General features: G+C 41.2%; 1 protein-coding gene across 3 annotated transcripts in view; it reads left to right on the forward strand.

Annotated features, from left to right (window-relative positions):
* The window catches only part of ibtk (inhibitor of Bruton agammaglobulinemia tyrosine kinase), a 42,085-nt gene extending 35,689 nt beyond the window's left edge, over positions 1–6,396 (forward strand). For 2 of the 3 annotated variants that reach the window (XM_061673833.1, XM_061673835.1), the window contains exons 28-29: positions 3,222–3,354; positions 5,470–6,396. In XM_061673833.1, the coding sequence (XP_061529817.1) occupies positions 3,222–3,354; positions 5,470–5,595 (259 nt within the window). In that variant the 3' untranslated portion in view covers positions 5,596–6,396. Of the gene's footprint in view, positions 1–3,221; positions 3,355–4,918; positions 5,056–5,469 lie in introns of all 3 variants that reach the window. The other variant, XR_009768387.1, reaches the window with a different exon arrangement.
* Positions 6,397–19,609: the final 13,213 nt, after the last annotated feature.

The raw sequence follows: 19,609 nt of genomic DNA on the forward strand, positions 1-19,609 counted from the left end.
ATGGTTTTCAAGGACCATGCCAACATGCTAACCTACATTCTGTTCCATATAAATTACATGTATTTTTTTTTTTTATTTAAAATGCTTTTTTTTAAGCTGCTACTTGTGTATATCTATGGTGCATGTTGTTATAATTAGCAAATAAAACTCGAAGACAGTTATAAGCAGTCATTAAAATTACCTTCCATAATATTACCATTTAATCAACTCAGAATCACATTTACAGTGTGAATAATTTTTTTCTACATTTTTACAGCATGCTGATATTATGAACACCAACAACTAACTCATATTAGCCATTCCTAGTTGGAAATCCTAAATGATTATCAGGGTGAATCCTCCTTGCCTTCCTCACTCCACCGAGTAGGAAAAAAACAGTTGCTAACAGGAAGACTACTGTTACTGTCGCAACGCTATTTAAAAAAAAATACTGTAAGGGTCGAAAAACTTGCTTAATATAGCAACAATGGCCCTCATTCACGAATGTGTTGAAATGTTTTCACTCTGCGATTCATGACTCAGATTCATGACACGTGCTTACCGGCCAATTATCTTCGCGCGAGTGTACGTATGGTAATGAATCTGAATCATTCTATAGGATGGGCTCATGCCCACAACCAGCAGTCTGCATAAACCGCACCCCGATTCTCATCTCCAATGTGCGGAGGTTGAAGTCACAAGAAATGTATGATCCAAAACTTTAAATTTTCTTAACTTTTTAAATATAGGATAAAGATTATCTTTGGAAAGGTTGCTAAACACAGAAACTGACAACATATAATCTAATAATCGTGTTAATCATATTTAATTAATTCCGAAGTTAAAGTAGAGAATGTGCCACAAATCACACTGCACAAAAACAATTTAAGTGCAGAGAATGAGCAAACACTGTATGTGTTATTATAATACATAAGGAGGAATAACTATAGCACACAAAGAGGCATTTGTAGTTGATAAAATTCATGAAGTTAGCGTTGGAAGCAAAAGAGAATAAGCCATATGCCGATCGGAGTAGGTCACAATTCAACCACGGCAGCATGTGTGCGAATAGATCAATTTACATCATATTTGTGCATGCTGAACCGCCAAAAAGAAATTATAATTCAGATTATCGTAAGGATTAGACTGAATACTGATGCCTTGGAAAAACTAAGAAATGATAACCGAACCGATCGCACTTCCTGCTCGTTGAGTGACAACTTCGGACTGCATAGACTGTTTCAGCGGGACACGCACACATATAAATGCACTTACAGTACAAGTACATAACGGAATGAGAGTAAAGTGATGGGAATTGTCCTTTTCATTGTTATTTAAGACAGTCAACCCATAAGTAAATTCCTGGTTTGATTTATCATAATTGTTTTTATGAATAACTGTAGTCCCAGTAGGTTGTGTATCAAGATGTGTTTGTTTTCAAATGCTGATCCTTCATAATATTTGCGTAGGCATGGTTTGAGGTTCTAAATTTGTTCGCAGAGAACGAACATATTGATGCATCACAGAGTTGTCAAATGTGTGTACACAAGATTTAAGCATAAATCTGTGCGAGCGTACAGTTATTGAATGAGGCCCAATGTCTGTAAGTCAGCAACAGCAAAGAGACAAGTCGTTGCTCTTACTCACTGGTATTGTCCATGCACGAGCACTTTGAAATAAAAGCATTGCTTTCAAAATAAATGCACCGCAATGATCCGTTTAAATCAAGTCCACAAATATGGCAGTCCTAATTGTTTTGCCTTAACTATACAAACAATAATGAATAACATCTCTTTTTCATTCTCAATTAAGGCCTCAATATGTTCTACTAAATTCAGTCCATTTTGTTTAGTAGGGCAGTATAACCCTAAAGAAAGTGCATACTAATATAGACTCCGGTGGAAGTAGGATGACCAGCTCAAAATGACCTGGTCAACAAGGTTGACCTGACCTCAGACACTGAGTCAACCTGACTTAAAAACAACACTTATTTAGACAAATATATACACGTGCACACAGACTCCTTAGCTCAGTGTCATTTAATATTTACGAAAGTCTGACCCTGTAAAGTGGAAATCTTAAATTTCTTTTTTTTTTTTTTTTCCTTAATTCCTGCTAGTCCGGAAAGTTTCATATCTGCTATCGTACTTGTGCCGTACTTTTACCCTCCAGCGGATTTTCGAGGAGTCTTCCAGATGTTCAACAGCTGTTTGAGTCTAGTGAAGTTGGTGATGCTAATAAGAATTGATTAGGGCAGCCCTCATGTCACACTATATCATACAGAAGAGGGAACAGCTATCACGTTCCTCTTAGTATTTAGTTGAAGAGTCAAGAAACAGCCGCACTAGTGGCGTACATTATGCTCTCTGTCCTTCTGGAACCTTCTTTCCTTGAGATGCGTTTCTAATCTCAGAACCCCCCCCCCCCCCCCCCCCCCCCACGTACACACTGTTTTTTGGAATCCAACTTGCTCTTGCAGTTTCCACGTGGCTTTACCATGATAGTATAGTGAGAGTGAGAGGAAAAAAGTCAGCTTCTTATAAATCAAATTGCATAGTCATCCATATAACATCATACGAGTTCTTCCTACTAGTGCTAAGAGGTTCAGCATGATTTTGGCTTGGAAAAGTAAAATGATGATGGTAGAGTGAAACCCCGCATATTCACACTTTGCCATTTGCGCTATTCTCTATTCAGAGATTTTTGGGGGGGGAACGCAGCCTAACCTGTTTTTGTGATCGTGCCAAAGCAATACCTTTATTGCTTTTACACAATATGGTGACATATTTGTGTAAAGACAGTGTGTTGAAGTGAGTGGAGGAGTTTCCTTTCGACATAAATAGTGCTTTGCCACCATCTTGTGGCAGCTTTAGGCGATTACAAACCTTTGGGGCAGGGGCATCAATTGTTAATTATAGCTCTTTGTTGCAGTACTTGGTCCATATTCCCTGCGCATAGAAGGGGTTCACCGTTTTTGGTTGCAGTGACTCAAGTGCAGTGAGTTGAAATGACTGCTGCCTCGTCTCTATCCAAGTTGGAGACCATACTTTAAACCTCAACAATCTTGTCTTAAAACTGTTGGAACTGAGGTCCTAATCATGCAGATGGGGATCCAGAGTGTTTACACAGTGACATAACAGGTGTATTCAAGCCCGGTGCAGAGGTAGCCATTAACACAGAAGTTCGTCAGTAGTAGTTCACATAACCTTTTGTCCTCCCACTGAGCCAGTCTCTCCCCTCAGGCCCTGGGTGATGGCTGCAGTGGGAAGCCCGCCCCTTCCCTCTCTGGTGACCTTTGCTTCCATCGTGGAGGAGGAGCGGCAGCAGGAAGCGGCGCTAATCCGAAGCCGAGAGAAACCGCTGGCGCTCATCCAGGTACGCAGCTTGTCTGTGTGTGGTAGTGCTTTCTTTGACTGACACAGACACACACGTGCCATGATACACAGCACACATCATCTCTCTTTCCCTCTGTGGCAGACCGTATTCTGAACATGTTTGGAAAAAAGGTTCCTTAAGTTATTCTAGCCAGCCTTCTTTCAACACCTTCCTAAATCCTCTCCCCCCCAATGACTTTCTGGTTATCGTCATCAAAAACGTGCAGTGAACCCCTGTTTATCACGGGGGTTGCATTCCATATACATCCGCGATAGGTGAAAGTCTGCGCTTTAGAGAGTCTCTAAAAAAATTCAAAATAAATAATGTGCCCCTCTCCCCCGCTGTAAACACATTTAAACTTTAAAACACAACACAGTGTTCCTGAGTGCCTGTTCTCATCGTCACTTGCACAGGGCTCCGAAGCAAAGCGTGCTTGGTACAAGCTGTTTGTCATTCCCAGTTGACGTTTACTGTAAAACCAACAACATTAAACATTGTATATTCACAAGCCAAAATATTTAACCAAACCATGTAATTTTATCAAAGTCCGATAGCTTAATGTGAAATCATACAGTGGATCTCCATTATTCACAAGGGATCGGAACTGGGCCAGACTGCGAAAAGCCGTGGCTGGTCAATGGCTAAACCTCTAACAAGCCTTTAAGGGGTTGGTTCCCCCAAAGAGAGACAAACGTTTAAAAAAATAAAAATAAAAAATGGTGAAACCAAAGGTGCTAAATCGTGAGTATGCAGGGGTCCACAGTAATGCGGAAAAAAAAGGTTATGGTCATTATAAAACTTCAATCTGCTACTGTAACACACAGCGCAGTAACGCATTTATTTCCCTATTCTGTGGGAACAGCGAATATTCACACGGCAGAACATGGTCCTATATTACAGTGAATTTACATCCTCTCTTTGTGCTATTAGTTGTGCCACATTTCAGTGTTGCCCTGCATGTTGCAGCACATCGTGGTACTACACTGAAGACACAAAACTCTTAATTTAAACTGGCCAACCTGGCTGCAGACAGCAGAGTGAAACAAGGCAAAAATAAAAGCAAATACAAATGCTTATTGTTTGTATACAACAAACTGTACGATGTGATGTACACAAAACAAAGTCACAAATAACCAGACAAATTTTATTTTCCAATCAAAATACACCACAGTTGCCTTCACCCAACAAACCCTTTACTCTAACTAGATGAGCAGTGTGAGGGCGCTGGGATGAGGCATCACAATCACACAGTGTGCATTATGTCACTGTTTGCTAAAAGCTGAGTTTGAATGAGTCCGCCAATATTTCGTTTGTTGGCAGCTAAGACGCAAACAGAGAGAATGGATTAATTCTTCAGTCGTATTTAGCTATCTCTTGCTTCACATTCGCACCCGTACCATTGCAGACAGAGCGGCAGAACCAACTTTCTCCACCCACTAATAAATTGTGGCTGATTTAAAAAATGCTGCCTTTTAAGGCGCAAAACAAGTGCCCCGCGGGCGTACCATCACAGTCAAGCGGTGACAGTCACAAAAGTGGTAACATTAACCACTCTTGTTTGCAGTAATTGCTGCATGAAGGCGAAAAAGCACCGACACTCCCCTCCAATGAATGCCACGGCCAAAAACTGTCCACGTCCAAAGGACACACAATGAACACCAAACAACAATAAGGGTGGAAAAGCAAAAACCAAACAGAAAAGTGAGTGGCGCTCTTGTAACAGGCTGCCGTCTCAAAGGTGCCATCTTTGAGGAATGAAATGTGTACTGTATACTGCAAACCTGTATATGTTAAAAAAAACATTGCTTAAAGCTCTGCGATATAGCGGGGGCAGGAACGATGAACTGTGATTTGCCTTCTTTCCCCCTGTGGCAGAACATTTTCTGAATGCAGTTGGCTGGAAAAATGGTTCCTTAGGTTATGCTAATGTCACCCTTCTTTCATCAACTTCCTTTAGCCCTTTTTCTTTCTGTTCATCATCATGAAAAGTGTATTATGTCAAGCTTTTAGTGTCAGCAGTTTTTCTTTTCGCCCTCAGAGGGAGTGTGGTTCTGCTGCCACAAAATCCTCAAATATGTCTCCTTTCCCTGACTTTCTTTTCCTCTCTCCACATAGATTGAAGAGCGAGCTATTCAAGACCTTCTGTTCCATTACCAGGCACATGACAACACCGATGAGCTGATCTTGGTGGAGAGGGCCTCCTCTGGTCCCATGGCAGCTCCAATATGGAACAAACATTGATTACTCACCACACTAGAGCTGTGAAGTGAGAGGATTGTTGGCTGTGTGCTAATCTCATGCGTTCATAGTTTAGAAAGCTACGCTACTATCTGCACAGTGTTTCATCAAATTGTCCCCATTTGCTGCATTGTGTTGTTAATTGTGTGTCACAGGGTAAATGATGTCCAGAATAAGTAAATGTACTCCCACTGAGACGTTTGAGCGAGGGCCATTTTTGTGAGTTGCTCACATGGCTTAAGTTAACTCTTCCCATTGTTATTATGTGATGTTGCCAAAGAAACCAAATGGAGACGACGGAGGCACACACAGAATGCACTGTACGGAACATGTCCATGATCTTGAAAGTTTGGAGTGCCAACTAGAAAATGGCAGTATGTTAAATTCTTTCCCCACACGTGTTTTTTCTAGATAATTCAGCTGATTGGTTTGCAGTGGTGTTATGATGTCATTGGCATTAACTGATCCAAAAGTGGAGTGAATCAAATTTCTGTCGCTCTTCCAATCCATGGTTTGGTGTTCTAGTGACATAATACATATTAGCGGAGCTGATTTTGTGGAACTGGCTTGGATGCCTCAGGTTTGTAAGAAGGTGCTGTGCTGTTATCAAACTCTATAAGCTTCAGCAGCTTCTAGTTAAATTTATTTTCCGTCCGTATTTACGTATGTGACTTTTTCTCTTCAGCCAGTAGTTGGCTAAAACACGTGATATTGAGTTTGTGTGATTGGGTTGTATTTGTATTACGGAGACTGAAAGCTGAAAAATCGCATACAATAAAGTATCTCACCTGTGCAATGACCCAACCTAAATGTGAGAGTAATTATGAAGCAGTAGGCCAAAAGCAGTAACATCTTTAATGTCCCTAATTGTTTCCGAGCCCTTTCTCTTTTTTTTTTTTTATTTAATTTTTATTTTTTTCGTACAGAATCTGTGCTTAACCGAAAAATGGCAATCTCCTGACATTTCAACTGCCCTGAATGAGCCACTGACAATTTGCACATCTCAGCCTGTTAATGACTGTGATGACCTTGATCCGAACACAGATTGCGGTAATTTGCCGGTTGTATTGGGTGTAATTACAGGTAAAACATCACATCAGAAGTCGGGTAGAGACTGCTTGTGAGGGAAATATTAATTACTCATTAGTGTGTATTCAACTGGAGTATTTTTTTCATCACACTGCTATAGAAATTTATTTTGACTCAAATTTGATTGACTGTAGAATGGTCAGTAAGTATCAAGCTCAAAGGTAGATGGAGAAGAAAATATTTTGAGAAGTAATGGACAGCCCTGTTACCATCAATTTTGTGTATCAGTTTATTTCAAAAAAGGGAAATGATAAAGTTGTTGTTAGTCCCAGTAGAAGAAATCCCAAATCTCACACTCAACCCAGGAAATACTTTTTTTATAGACTGGGGAAGAGTAGGTGGCCAGCATTTAAAGGGAACTAGCCTTTTATTGTTTCAGGGTGTGCCGATTTATTGAAGATCGTTGATTTAAGGGCAGTGCATGCATGCAATCATGTCTGTCGGGAGATGGAGAAGGACAGACCCTGGCCTTCGTTCCAATTCAGCCAGATGGGAAAGTTGTGAAGGCTGCCTCGAAACTGTGAGGATAACTTCTCTATTATTTATGGCCAAAGGGGCACGTTCCAGACACCCAATGCAATAACTTCCGACCTGCTAGATGGTGCCAAGTCCATGCCCTAATAATGAGTGAACTCAAATTTCCCAGTCATTCAGTCTGACTATAGATTTAGGAAAGTTGAATAGTATTCATGCTGAAGTGAGACAATCCAGGATGCAATCAAAATGAGTGAATGGAAATTTCTGGTTAACTCAATCAAATGATCCATCTGATGCCAGGATTTTACAGAAGCTACAGGGCTGAACTTGCAGGTTGCCTGGGTCAAGAAAACTCATTACATCTGGGAGATTATGAAAGAAAAGTAGACAGTAACAAAATTAAAATAGTGAAACTCTCCTAGTGTGTGTGTGTGTGTGTGTATAATATATATATATATAAACGTGTACATGTATGTGAATACAACCCCAGATACACTTGTTTTTAGCAAATAATCATTAACTTCATTAAATGGCACATTCAACACATTCCAAAAAAGCTGGAACAGGTGGCAAAAAAGACTGAGAAAGTTGAGGAATGCTCATCAAACACCTGTTTGGAACATCCCACAGGTGAACAGGCTAATTGGGAACAGGTGGGTGCCATGATTGGGTATAAAAGGAGCTTCCCTGAATTGCTAAGTCATTCACAAGCAAAGATGGGGTGAGGTTCACCTCTTTGGGAACAAGTGCGTGAGAAAATAGTCGAGCAGTTTAAGGACAATACTCCTCAACGTACAATTGCAAGGAATGGGTAAGTTACACATCTGTGAAGGCACCATTTATGCTGAAAGGTACATGCAGGTTTTGGAGAAACATATGCTTCCATCAAAGCAATGTCTTTTTCATGGACGCCCCTTTTTATTTCAGCAAGACAATGCCAAACCACATTCTGCACGTGTTACAACAGCGTGGCTTCGTAGTAAAAGAGTGTGGGTACTAGACTGGCCTGCCTGCAGTCCAGACCTGTCTCCCATTGAAGATGTGTGCCGCATTATGAAGCGTAAAATACAACAACGGAGACCCCTGACTGTTGAACAGCTGAAGCTGTACATCAAGCAAGAATGGGAAAGAATTCCACCTACAAAGCTTCAACAATTAGTGTCCTCAGTTCCCAAACGTTTATTGAATGTTGTTAAAAGAAAAGGTGATGTAACACAGTGGTAAACATGTCCCTTTCCCAGCTTTTTTGGAACGTGTTGCAGCCATAAAATTCTAAGTCAATGATTATTTGCTAAAAACAATAGTTCATCAGTTTATTTTATTTTTTATTTGTTTAACACAACGTCCCAACTTCATTGGAATTGGGGTTGTAATATACACACACCCACACAGTCGGTATGGAAAGTATTCAGAACCCCTTAAATTATTTTAGCAAATGGCTGCAATATAACAAAGTGAACATTTAAAGTTATTTCTCCCCCCCTCCCCCCCTCAATGTACACACAGCACTCCATATTAACAGAAAAAAACGAGATTGTTGTAATTTTTGCAGATTAAAAAGGAAAAACTGAAATATCACACAGCCATAAGTATTCAGACCCTTTGCTCAGTATTTAGGAGAAGCCCCCTTTTGAGCTAGTACAGCCATGAGTCTTTTTTGGGAATGATGCAGTTTTTCACACCTGGATTTGGGGATCCTCTGCCATGCCTCTTTGCAGATCCTCTCCTGTTCTGTCAGTTTGGATGATGAACGTTGGTCGGCAGCCATTTTCAGGTCTCTCCAGAGATGCTCAATTGGGTTTAAGTCAGGGCTCTGGCTGGGCCATTCAAGAACAGTCACGGAGTTGTTCTGAAGCCACTCTTTCGTTATTTTAGCTGTGTGCTTAGTCTCGTTGTCTTGTTGGAACGTGAACCTTCGGCCCAGTCTGAGGTCCTGAGCACTCTGGAGAAGGTTTTCGTCCAGGATATCCCTGTACTTGGCCGCATTCATCTTCCCTTTGATTGCAACCAGTCGTCCTGTCCCTGCAGCTGAAAAACACCCCCACAGCATGATGCTGCCACCACCATGCGTCACTGTTTGGGACTGTATTGGACAGGTGATAAGCAGCACCTGGTTTTCTCCACACATACCACTTAGAATTAAGGCCAAAATGTTATATTTTGGTCTCATCAAACCGGAGAATCTTATTTCTCACCATCTTGGAGTTCTTCAGGTGTTTTTTTTTTTTTTTTTTAGCAAACTCCATGCAGGTATTAATGTGGCTTGCACTGAGGGAGAGGCTTCCGTCGGGCCACTCTGCCATAAAACCCCGACTGGTGGAGGACTGCAGTGATGGTTGACTTTCTAGAACTTTCTCCCAGCTCAGCCACAGTGATCTTTGGGTTCTTCTTTACCTCTCAACAAGGCTCTTCTCCCCTGATTGCTCAGTTTCGCTGGACGGCCAGCTCTAGGAAGGGTTCTGATCATCCCAAACATCTTCCATTTAAGAATTATGGAGGTCACTGTGCTCTTAGGAACCTTAAGTCCAGCAGACATTTTTTTGTAACCTTGGCCAGATCTGTGCCTTGCCACAATTCTGTCTCTGAGCTCGTCAGGCAGTTCCTTTGGCATCATGATTTTCATTTGCTCTGGCATGCATCTGAGCTGTCAGGTCTTCCTAATCAACTCCAATCCAGTATAGTCAAACACAGCTGGACTCCAATGAAGGTGTTGAACCATCTCAAGGATGTTCAGAAGAAATGGACAGCACCCGAGTTAAATAGGAGTGTCACAGCAAAGGTTCTGAATACTTATGGCGGTGTGATATTTCAGTTTTTCGTTTTTAATAAATCTGCAAAAATTTCAACAATTCCGTTTGTTCTGTCAATATGGGGTGCTGTGTGTACATTAATGAGGAAAAAAAGAATGATTTTAGCAAATGGCTGCAATATAACAAAGAGGGAAACATTTCAGGAGGTCTGAATACTTTCTGTACCCACTGTATATACATTAAAAAGTGTTGGATCTAAAATTTAACCTTAGGCCACACCCCAGTCCAACCTGACGAGGAGTCAGGTTGGTGACATAAAATGGTCATTGGTGACATAAAATACTCTGCCAGTGAAGTAGGATTTAAACCAGTTAAAAACAGCACCGGTGAGGCTGATCGTATTGTGCAGCCTGTTTAAAAGAATATTGTGGTCTGCTGTAACAAAGGCTGCACTCAGATCCAGTAAGACGAGGACAGAGAGTTTTCTCATATCCATATTAATTCTATTATTGTTTAAAACTTTGATCACTGCTGTCTTGGTACAGGGATTTGTTCAAAACCTTGGCTGAAAGGTTTTGTGCAGTCTGTTAGTGTTCATAAAATCATTTAACTGGTTAAAAACAATATTCTCTAAAAATGTACCTAAAAACGGGCAGATTAGACACTGGTCTGTAATTTGTCAGCTCTGCAATTGTTTTTCTTCAAAAGGGTCTTGTCAATGGCCATTTTAAGAGCACTATGGAAAGACCCCTGTCTGAAGAGAACAATTTAAAAGGTCTAGACATCCTTTGCCAGAAAGTAAAAAAAAAAAAAAAAACTAAATAAAATGGTGTTGGGATTGGATCTAAAGGCTCTAACTGGGAAATAACCTCCATCGTTCGCGCATCAACCAGGACAAAACAGTGTTTCCTCACATAAAAACGAAGCTTCAGCCGCAATAAGACAATTAGGATGTGGTGAAATAAATGCTGCCCTTATGGTTTTTATTTTGTTGCTGAAGTGAGTTGCAAATTCCTCGCAGTTTGCATCAGATAACCTGCTGGGAATGTTAAGGATGGGGTTGATCAAATTGTCAATGGTAGAGAAAATAATTTAAATATTTTTAGATCCATTTCAAGCTAATTTTTTCTCCACTTCTTTGCTGCAGTTTGACATTTTCTTTTCAGTTGTTTTGTGTCATTTGTTCGCCATGGTAGGGATGGGTTTGAGGAACGTTTTTGGGGCGTTTAATAGAGCTACTAGTGCTGTTTTCCCTGTTAAAACCATCCACATTAAAATCACAAGAAGAGGGTAAAATGGGGGGTTTCTGCTAAACGTTTAATAGTATTAGCAGTCACTTCAGCATTTAGATGGAGCCTCCTCCTGAAATGTCAGTGTTTTTAAAACAAGTTATAATCAAAATTAAATACAAAAATGATCTCTGAGATTGTCAAGTCTAGAACAGAGGATATGTGTATTGGTAGCCCTGAGGTGATGATGAGGTCCAATGTATGACCTTTGTTAGGGGTGAGTTGAGAAATATGTTGAGTGAAATTCATGCAGTTAAGACTGCAGGACTCGAAAACAAAGCTCCAAGATGCATACTTGGCTATCTTTGATATAGCTATTGGACAGGATTTGTGAAAAATCTGTAATAAATTATGAACAGTGCTTGGGAGAAGACACCTGTCCTCACAATCAATCAGTCAGCAACCTCTCCATCGTGGGCAAAACCAAAGAACTTTCTAAGCACATCATGGATAAGGTTGTAGACCTGCACAAGGCTGGCATGGGCTACAATACCATTTGCAAGAGGCTGATTGAAAAGGTGAAAACTGTTGGTACAATAATTTAAAAAATGGAATAAACAATGAAATGACTGTCAATCTCCCCCGGTCTGGGGCTCCTCGCAAGATTTCACCTTGTGGGGTATCAAAGATCATGAGAAAGTTTAGGCATCAGCCAAGAACTACACAGGAGGAGGACGTTCATGATCTGAAGGCAGTTGGGACCACAGTCACCAAGGAAAACATTGGTAACACACTACGCTGTAATGGAATCTAATCCTGCCGCGCCTGTCAGGTGCCCCTGCTCAAGAAGGCACACATTGTATACAGGCTCGTATGAAGTTTGCCAATGAACACCTAAATGATTCAGAGAATGATTGGGAAAAGATGATGCGGTCAGAGAAGACAAAAATCGAGCTGTTTGGAATCAATATGACTCGCCGTGTGTGGAGGAAGAGGAATTCCGACTATGAACCCACAGACACCATCCCCACCGTCAAGCATGGAGGTGGAAGCGCTATGCATTGGAGGCGTTTCTCTGCAAAGGGGGCAGGTCAACGTCACAGCATCGAGGGGAATATGAATGGAGCCATGTACCGTGAAATCCTGCCGTGACAACCTCCTCCTCTCAGCCAGAAAACCTTGAAATGGGTCCTGGATGGGGCTTCCAGCACATCGATGACCCAACGCGCACAGACAAGGAAATGAAAGAGTGGCTAAACAAGAAGCACATTAAAGTCACGGAGTGGCCTGGCCAGTCTCCAGACCTAAATCCCATAGAGAATCTGTAGAGGGAGCTGAAGCTTCGAGTTGCCAAGGCACAGCCTCAAAGCCTGAAGGATTTGGAGAGGATCTGCAAAGAGCAGTGGTCCAGAATTCCTCCCGCGATGTGTGCAAACCTGGTGATCAACTACAAGAAACGTTTGACCTCTGTACTGGCCAACAAGGGGTTCTCCACCAACTACTAAGTCATGTTTTGATAGGGGCTCAAATACTTATTTCCCTCAATGAATTGCAAAATAATTGGAATATTTTGTTTGATATGCTTTTTGATATTCTGTCTCTCCTTGTTGAAATACACCAACCATTAAAATTATAGACTGTTCATGTCTTTGTCAGTGGTAAACTTACAAAATATGTGAGGTATCAAATCATTATTTCCTCCACTATATATTTCAAACCCAAACCACTTTCAGCTTGGGCCAGGCGATCAATCAGCATGTCCACAAAAAGTTCCTGCTCCTTTTGCTTTGTTCAGTGTGTGAGAAGAGGCGTGAGTTATGGCATGACAACTTGTGGCTGCTTCACCATTTATAAAACAAAACAAAACAAAAAAATAATAAAAGAAACATCAAAATGTCAATGGCAACGGACCTGTGGAGGATTCCAGAAGAATCCTTTCAGGGGTTTGTGACTGTGTGGCAGAGAAGGGTGAAATATATCTTTTGTGATAACCAGTCCTGGAACCTTCAAAGTAAAAAAAAAAAAAAAAAAGTCTAAATAAAAACATTTTGGGTACTTTTCCTGCTGGCAAATGTTAAAATGGATTAAATTTGAAGTCCAATTTGTGCACGTGTTTATCAACACAATTACTATAGTTACAATGAGAGGGGAACCATCCAAGGGCTTAGAATGCAAGGTATGTCTATATTCACATCCAGGACAGTTCGTTGACTTCCAGGTGAAGGGAGTACCTGAATCCAGTGAATATGCGTGGACAGCAGATTCCAAACTGAAGTACCAAATTTACAGCATGTCTGTAAAATTTAGTAGTCCCTAAAGTGCCTCAACAGAATGTAACTCCTGCCAATGGACCTGCAGGCTGGGAGCTAACAAAAGCCCTTTAATAATGCAGATTAAGTGAGATGGGCCTCCCTATCTCGTTTTTGAAATACGATCCTCTTTGTAACCTTTAGCTTTAATCAGCAAGAAAAACCTGAAACCAAACACACCACAAAGTGTCCCTCTGGGATCAAACACAACTATAATAACAGATCCTCTTTGTTGAACTGATTACTGCTGCTTCTTCTCTCCAGAGACCCTCACACAGCCCCACTCAACATTTTCTTGACAGGAGTGATTCTGCAGATACTTTTTATGTATCTGTCTGAAGCATTTTGATTGAAAAGCAGGAAGGAAATTACGTTATTGTCAGTCATGCGTCTGATACACGACCACAGTTCAAAATGTTGTCTGCAGCACACGGAAAACGAATGCAAAACTAACGTGAATCTCCTGCAATTCCAGTCATCTGTGACGAGAGATTGAAGAGGCACTGGAGGGGACTTAATGAGTGGATCTTTGTTTTCGAGTCATGCAGTCAATCATGTTTTCTAATGGGGTTGTCACCTTTAGAGGGCCCCGAACACGCTACAGCAATTTCCCTGTTTTTGATCAAATATAACATGCAGCTAGTATTTACTTTGTGTCACATCACCACAGATATGAGTAAACTTTCGATTTTGCTTACTGCTAACCACACTGAGAAAAAAAATGAAACATTGGATGAACTTTAGACAAAACAAAGTAGTCCGTCACACCTAATATTTTAGCTTTGACTCATGGAAACAATTAATTTAGTACCACCTGAAATTTTAAACTTAAAAAAAACCAAATCTAATTTCTTAAGGTGAAACAACCCAATTATTTTGACTTTATTGGCTTTTTTACTTTATTACTTCTTACTTTCAATGTAACCAGATTTTTTTTTTTTACTTCCACTAAAACATTGTTGAATATTGGAACAAATATATATATATATATATTTTTTTTAAGTTGCCTCATGTAAAAATTTCAAATTGTCATAATTTGATGTATTTTCTATACCGCTTGTCATCATTTACAGCCGTTACTGTCACATTCACACCTAAGTACAATTAGAGTCTTCATAGAACCTACTGTAATATGATTGTTTTTTTGGAATCCAGCAAGAAGAGTACCCAGAGAAAATGCATGCAAGCATGGCGAGAACATACAAACTCCACACAGGAAGAAGACCGGAGCCCGGATTTTAACCCACAACTTTTGAACTGTGCCTCTTGCCCAGTTGCCTGGCAACTGGGCAAGAGGCGGAGTACACCCTGAACCGGTCGCCAGCCAGTAGCAGGGCACATAGAAACAAACGACCATTTGCACTACGGGCAATTTAAAGTCTTCAACTAACCCAGCACGCATGTTTTTGGGATGTGGGAGGAAACCGGAGAACCCAGAGAAAACTCACTTAGGCACGGGGAGAACATGTAGACTTCACACGGGCAGATGTGCTAACCAGTCGTCCACCGTTCCACCCCATATTATGAAATAAGTTATTCAAATGAATTCAGTTTGTCTGGGACAGTTCAATTTACCAATCCACTACAAAAAGCTGTATTCATTTAACTGATGTGTTTGTTTATGCTGTTTTAGTTCGCAGTGGTGTGGAACTATACTGCATTATAAGGTCTGAAAGGTGTTCGCAACCTTAACACAGATGACACCAAGCTGTACATCGCCGTGTCCGATCAATTGATACCCTTCTTAACTGTGTTTTGGATATTAAGTCATTCACAGTCATGTGAATAACTTTAACGTAAACATTTTTTGACGACCAGTGTTGCCGAAAAATCTGTTACACATCAGAATTTGTGACCAGGGGGATGTTGTAGGCTATGTTCATGACACAACAATAAGGAAGAAATTGGAACTTTTTGGAAGGTATCTGTCTCGTTACATCTGGTGAAAATGTAGCACAGCATTTCAGAAAAAGAACATCATACCGACAGTCAAACATGGTGGTGGTGGGTCTTGTGCTGCTTTTCTCCTTCAGGACCTGGACAACTTGCTGTGAATGACGGAACAAGGAATTCTGCTCTTTAGCAGAAAATCGTGACGGAGAATGTTCAGCCATCAGTTTGTAGCCTCAAGCTGTAGTGCACTTGGGTTCTGTAGGAGGATAATGATCCAAAACACACCAGCAAGTCAACTTCTGAATGGCTTAAAAAAAAACAAAATGAAGGTTTTGGAGTGGTCTAGTCAAAGTCCGGACTCGAATCCGACTGAAATGCAGCGGCATGACCTTATAAAGGCCTTTAACACTAGAATGCCCAAAAGCCCAGACATGTTCTACCTTTCTACCCATAATGCCTCAAGAGGAGCCGAGTGACTGGATTAGTTAGAATTTTTATCCCAACTCAGGTGTGAACAGCCCTGCAATTTGGCTTTACTAATTTGCATGCCCAAAGGGCTGGCTCGTTCCGTTTTCTCACCATCCTTTACCATCTTGTCACCATTGTTCTGTAAATGAGGGCCAATTACTCTCTAGTCTCTACACAGTTACTGAAAAAGAACTGATGTTGCTTTGCCTTTACCTGAATAAATTGAGAGAAATTACTGGCTGTATGCTTACACAACACTGCATACACATTTGTCCGATACATCCCATTACACATAAACACCCAGACCTTTTTATCAGCATAGTTTACAGTTACTGTCGTGTCCCTGCCAATAGCCAACACGTTCATGAGATAAAGTTATAGAAAACGGAGGTCGCTCTGCCTCTGAGTACCACCGTCTTGGGGCACGGTGAGAGTGTCGGATTGAAATTCCGAACGTATCCTGTGTTGATGCTTTGTGCGTTTGTTGTGTCCGTGCGACAATGTGTAATGCAACTATATGTTTATACGGAGATCTGGGCGTGGTAGCTGTAATGAGATGTATCAAACAAAATGTATGCAGTGTTGTGTAAGCGTCCAGCTAGTAATTTATGTCAAAATCAATGTGTTGTAATGTAACGAGAGAGAGGTCGAGGTTTAGAACTGGTGTACGATAGTTTCTCACAGCATTGTGTTCAACAGGCTACAATTAGTAATGATATTTCCACTTTTGTGATCACAACAAAAAAATATTTTCCCCTCCCTTCTGAGGAAGAGGTCGGCAGTTTGTTTTTCTTTTCTTGTTGAGATTTATTGCGGATGTACAAGATTCAAACAAGACTTCTTTACTTATAAATTACTGCAATGAAATATACAAACACACAAATCTGTGCAGCATGTGGATAAAGTGAACTCTTCAACCCCCTACATTGTCTGAACATACTTGGCACTGCCACGCCATCTCCTTTCTGCATTTGCCACGTGTACTTGTAGCAATCAACACAGCGCACAGTGGCGTGATCGTTCTTGCACTGAAAGTTCACCTGGCACACTTGCCCTTTCCCTCTTCCCCAAAATATCTTCAACATACCTGAGTGCTGAATTCATTCCGGTCCACAGTCTTTTTGGCTGATACTGGAAGCTCCCGGCGAATCTTATTGACTGTGCCAAGGTCCATGGTGATCGTAAGATGTGATGCAGTTGGCAACCAAAGGCCCCCAAATGTCAGAGACCGCAGCAAACCTGTCAGTCACAACTCGCTCACTGCGCATGTCCTTGTCATCGAAGCGTAGGTGTCGCATGATGTCTTGGAAGCGGTTTCGGGCCATAATTCCGATCATCAGTGGGTGTCCCAGTTTTGCTGACCATGCGTTGCGCAGTGATGGATGTTTGATCAGCCCACGCAAGAGGAGGATGGTAATGAACACCACTAGTTCAGGAAGGGCCATGAACTAACTGTGCTGTGTCTGGCGTCCACGCTGAACAGTCCGACCTCTCTTTTCTGGTGGCGGGCGGTGAAGTCTCCTCATCTGTAGGGTGATCATATTTTTTTAGTTGTGAGCAAGGAAATATGATGTGAGCTATAAAAACCTCAACCAAGGTTAGTAATCTATTTACATTCTAAATCAGAAAGTTAAAAAAAAAAGAATATTTTTCAACAATTGGAACAAAAATAGTCGGCACGGTGGACGACTGGTTAGCACATCCACCTCACAGTTCTGGGGACCGGGGTTCAAATCCCGGCCCCGCCTGTGTGGAGTTTTCATGTTCGCCCCGTGCCTGCGTGGGTTTTCTCCGGGTACTCCGGTTTCCTCTCACATCCCAAAAACATGCATGGTAGTTTTATTGAAGACTCCTAGATTGCCTGTGAGTGTGAATGTAAGCATGAATGGTTGTTTGTTTATGTGTACCCTGCGATTGGCTGGCGACCAGTTCAGAGTGTACCCCGCCTTTCGCCCAGAGTCAGCTGGGATAGGCCCCGGAAACACCCGCGACCCTCGTGAGGATAAGCGGCATGGAAAATAGATGGATGGGATTTGAAAGCATTTTAAGTTCACTTGGGTAATACTTATCTATTTACATTTGTTTGACGATGTTAAACATTAAAGTGGGGAAACTATGCAAAAAGATAATACTTTATTTTACAGGACTGTATGCTTGGAGGTCTTGCAACAGAGGATGCTGAACCTACCGAAGTGGTCCACAAACACAGTATCTCATAGCTTACGAAGAGATGCCACCTTCTGAGGGATGTTTGTGTTGAAACTAAGTTTATTTCATGTCTGTCTGAATGGTTACTTTACATACAGTAATAACTAAATCGTTATGTACCTTTCCAAGCAGATTTCATACATATGTAGCTGACATACTGTTGCAATGGATTTAAACTCTATCTACAAAAAGCTGTATACAACTTTTTCCATAACACAGTCCTAGTATGCTGAAAACGTGTTGGCAGAGGAGCTCCCTTTTTTGACAAATTTGACCAGGCAGTAGAGGTCTATACTGTAGGATGGAAGTAGGGAACAAAGATGCTACTGAATGCAACTGGTATGTTTACTTATGTAAAACAAATTGGGATTAACGTGGAAGGAATTGTTACAACCGGTGTCTAAATTTAACCTTTATACGGGGGTGTACCAGTGGCACCCGTCAGCAAAAAGCATGCATACTGTTTAACGGCAAATGAAAATCATTCTGTTATGCATTTAGACATCCCTTTGTACATTCCAAGGAAAAGTCATGTTTTTATTTTAAAATCGGAACAAGATGTGCTCTGCCAATGCTGCAGAGAGGAGATTGGGGGAGCTCAAAAAGGAGTACCACTGACTGGATAATTTATGTGAATCAGAAAACAAAACAGCAGTTTACCAGTGAACAGAGTTGCTGGAAAGCCTGGCTCAGGTATCTGATGGAGGTCAGGACACAAATAACAGCCAAAGGTGAGCCGAATTTACACAATAGCCTTTAACATACTCCTGGCCATATCGCTTTAACACTGCACAAGCCACTGCGAGAAACCGACATGTATTGATTAACATTCAACCCATACGCTTTTTGTTTGTGACCAGTGCCGTCGATGCTACCGCCCTCACTGTACTGGCAACCCGAGGGAGGGCATACACATCTGTGTGGCATCGTGGCATGCCAAGCAGTTCCAGGCTGTGGCAGTGTTTCATGTCTTGATTGACCAAATGTTGTCAACTATTTGTGAATAGTTCCCATGCTTCTTTGGATTTTGTTGTTTGTTTACTGCGCGTTTGCGTGCTTTTGAAAATAGCCTTCCAAAACCTACATATTGGATATATTTGTCACAATTGTTTGTCTTTTTACATTTTTGAGTGTTTTCTATTGCTTCTGTACTGTAAATGATGATACAATTATGTCACGCATTCTGACGTACATAAATTGCGACTGGTGTATTCCGAGCTCTGGGGGGTAATCCCATTTGAGAATATTTGTGTCCAGATGAAGGGCAGGAAAATGTTTTTGCGGTGTTGATGTTGGGTGTGTGTAAAAGACATCGATTTCCATTTGTTAATGCAGACATGGAAACGTAATACCAGCTCATCCGATTTTGTGTCGGGTTCACAAATTCAGATAAAACCTAGTTTACATACATACACACAAATACTACTGTTGACATAAGTATTCTTCTCTTTTGCTGTTGAACTCTAAACATTGCACCCTGGGTGACACAATTCCATTCAAATATTTGACTGGGTTCCAACATAGGATGTACCGAGTTCATCAAAATGTATTTCATGTGTATGATGTCACGTGTGGGGAGTAGCTGGACCCAAGA

The sequence above is a fragment of the Phycodurus eques genome, chromosome 4 (assembly GCF_024500275.1).
Source record: "Phycodurus eques isolate BA_2022a chromosome 4, UOR_Pequ_1.1, whole genome shotgun sequence".
Lineage (NCBI taxonomy): Eukaryota > Metazoa > Chordata > Actinopteri > Syngnathiformes > Syngnathidae > Phycodurus > Phycodurus eques.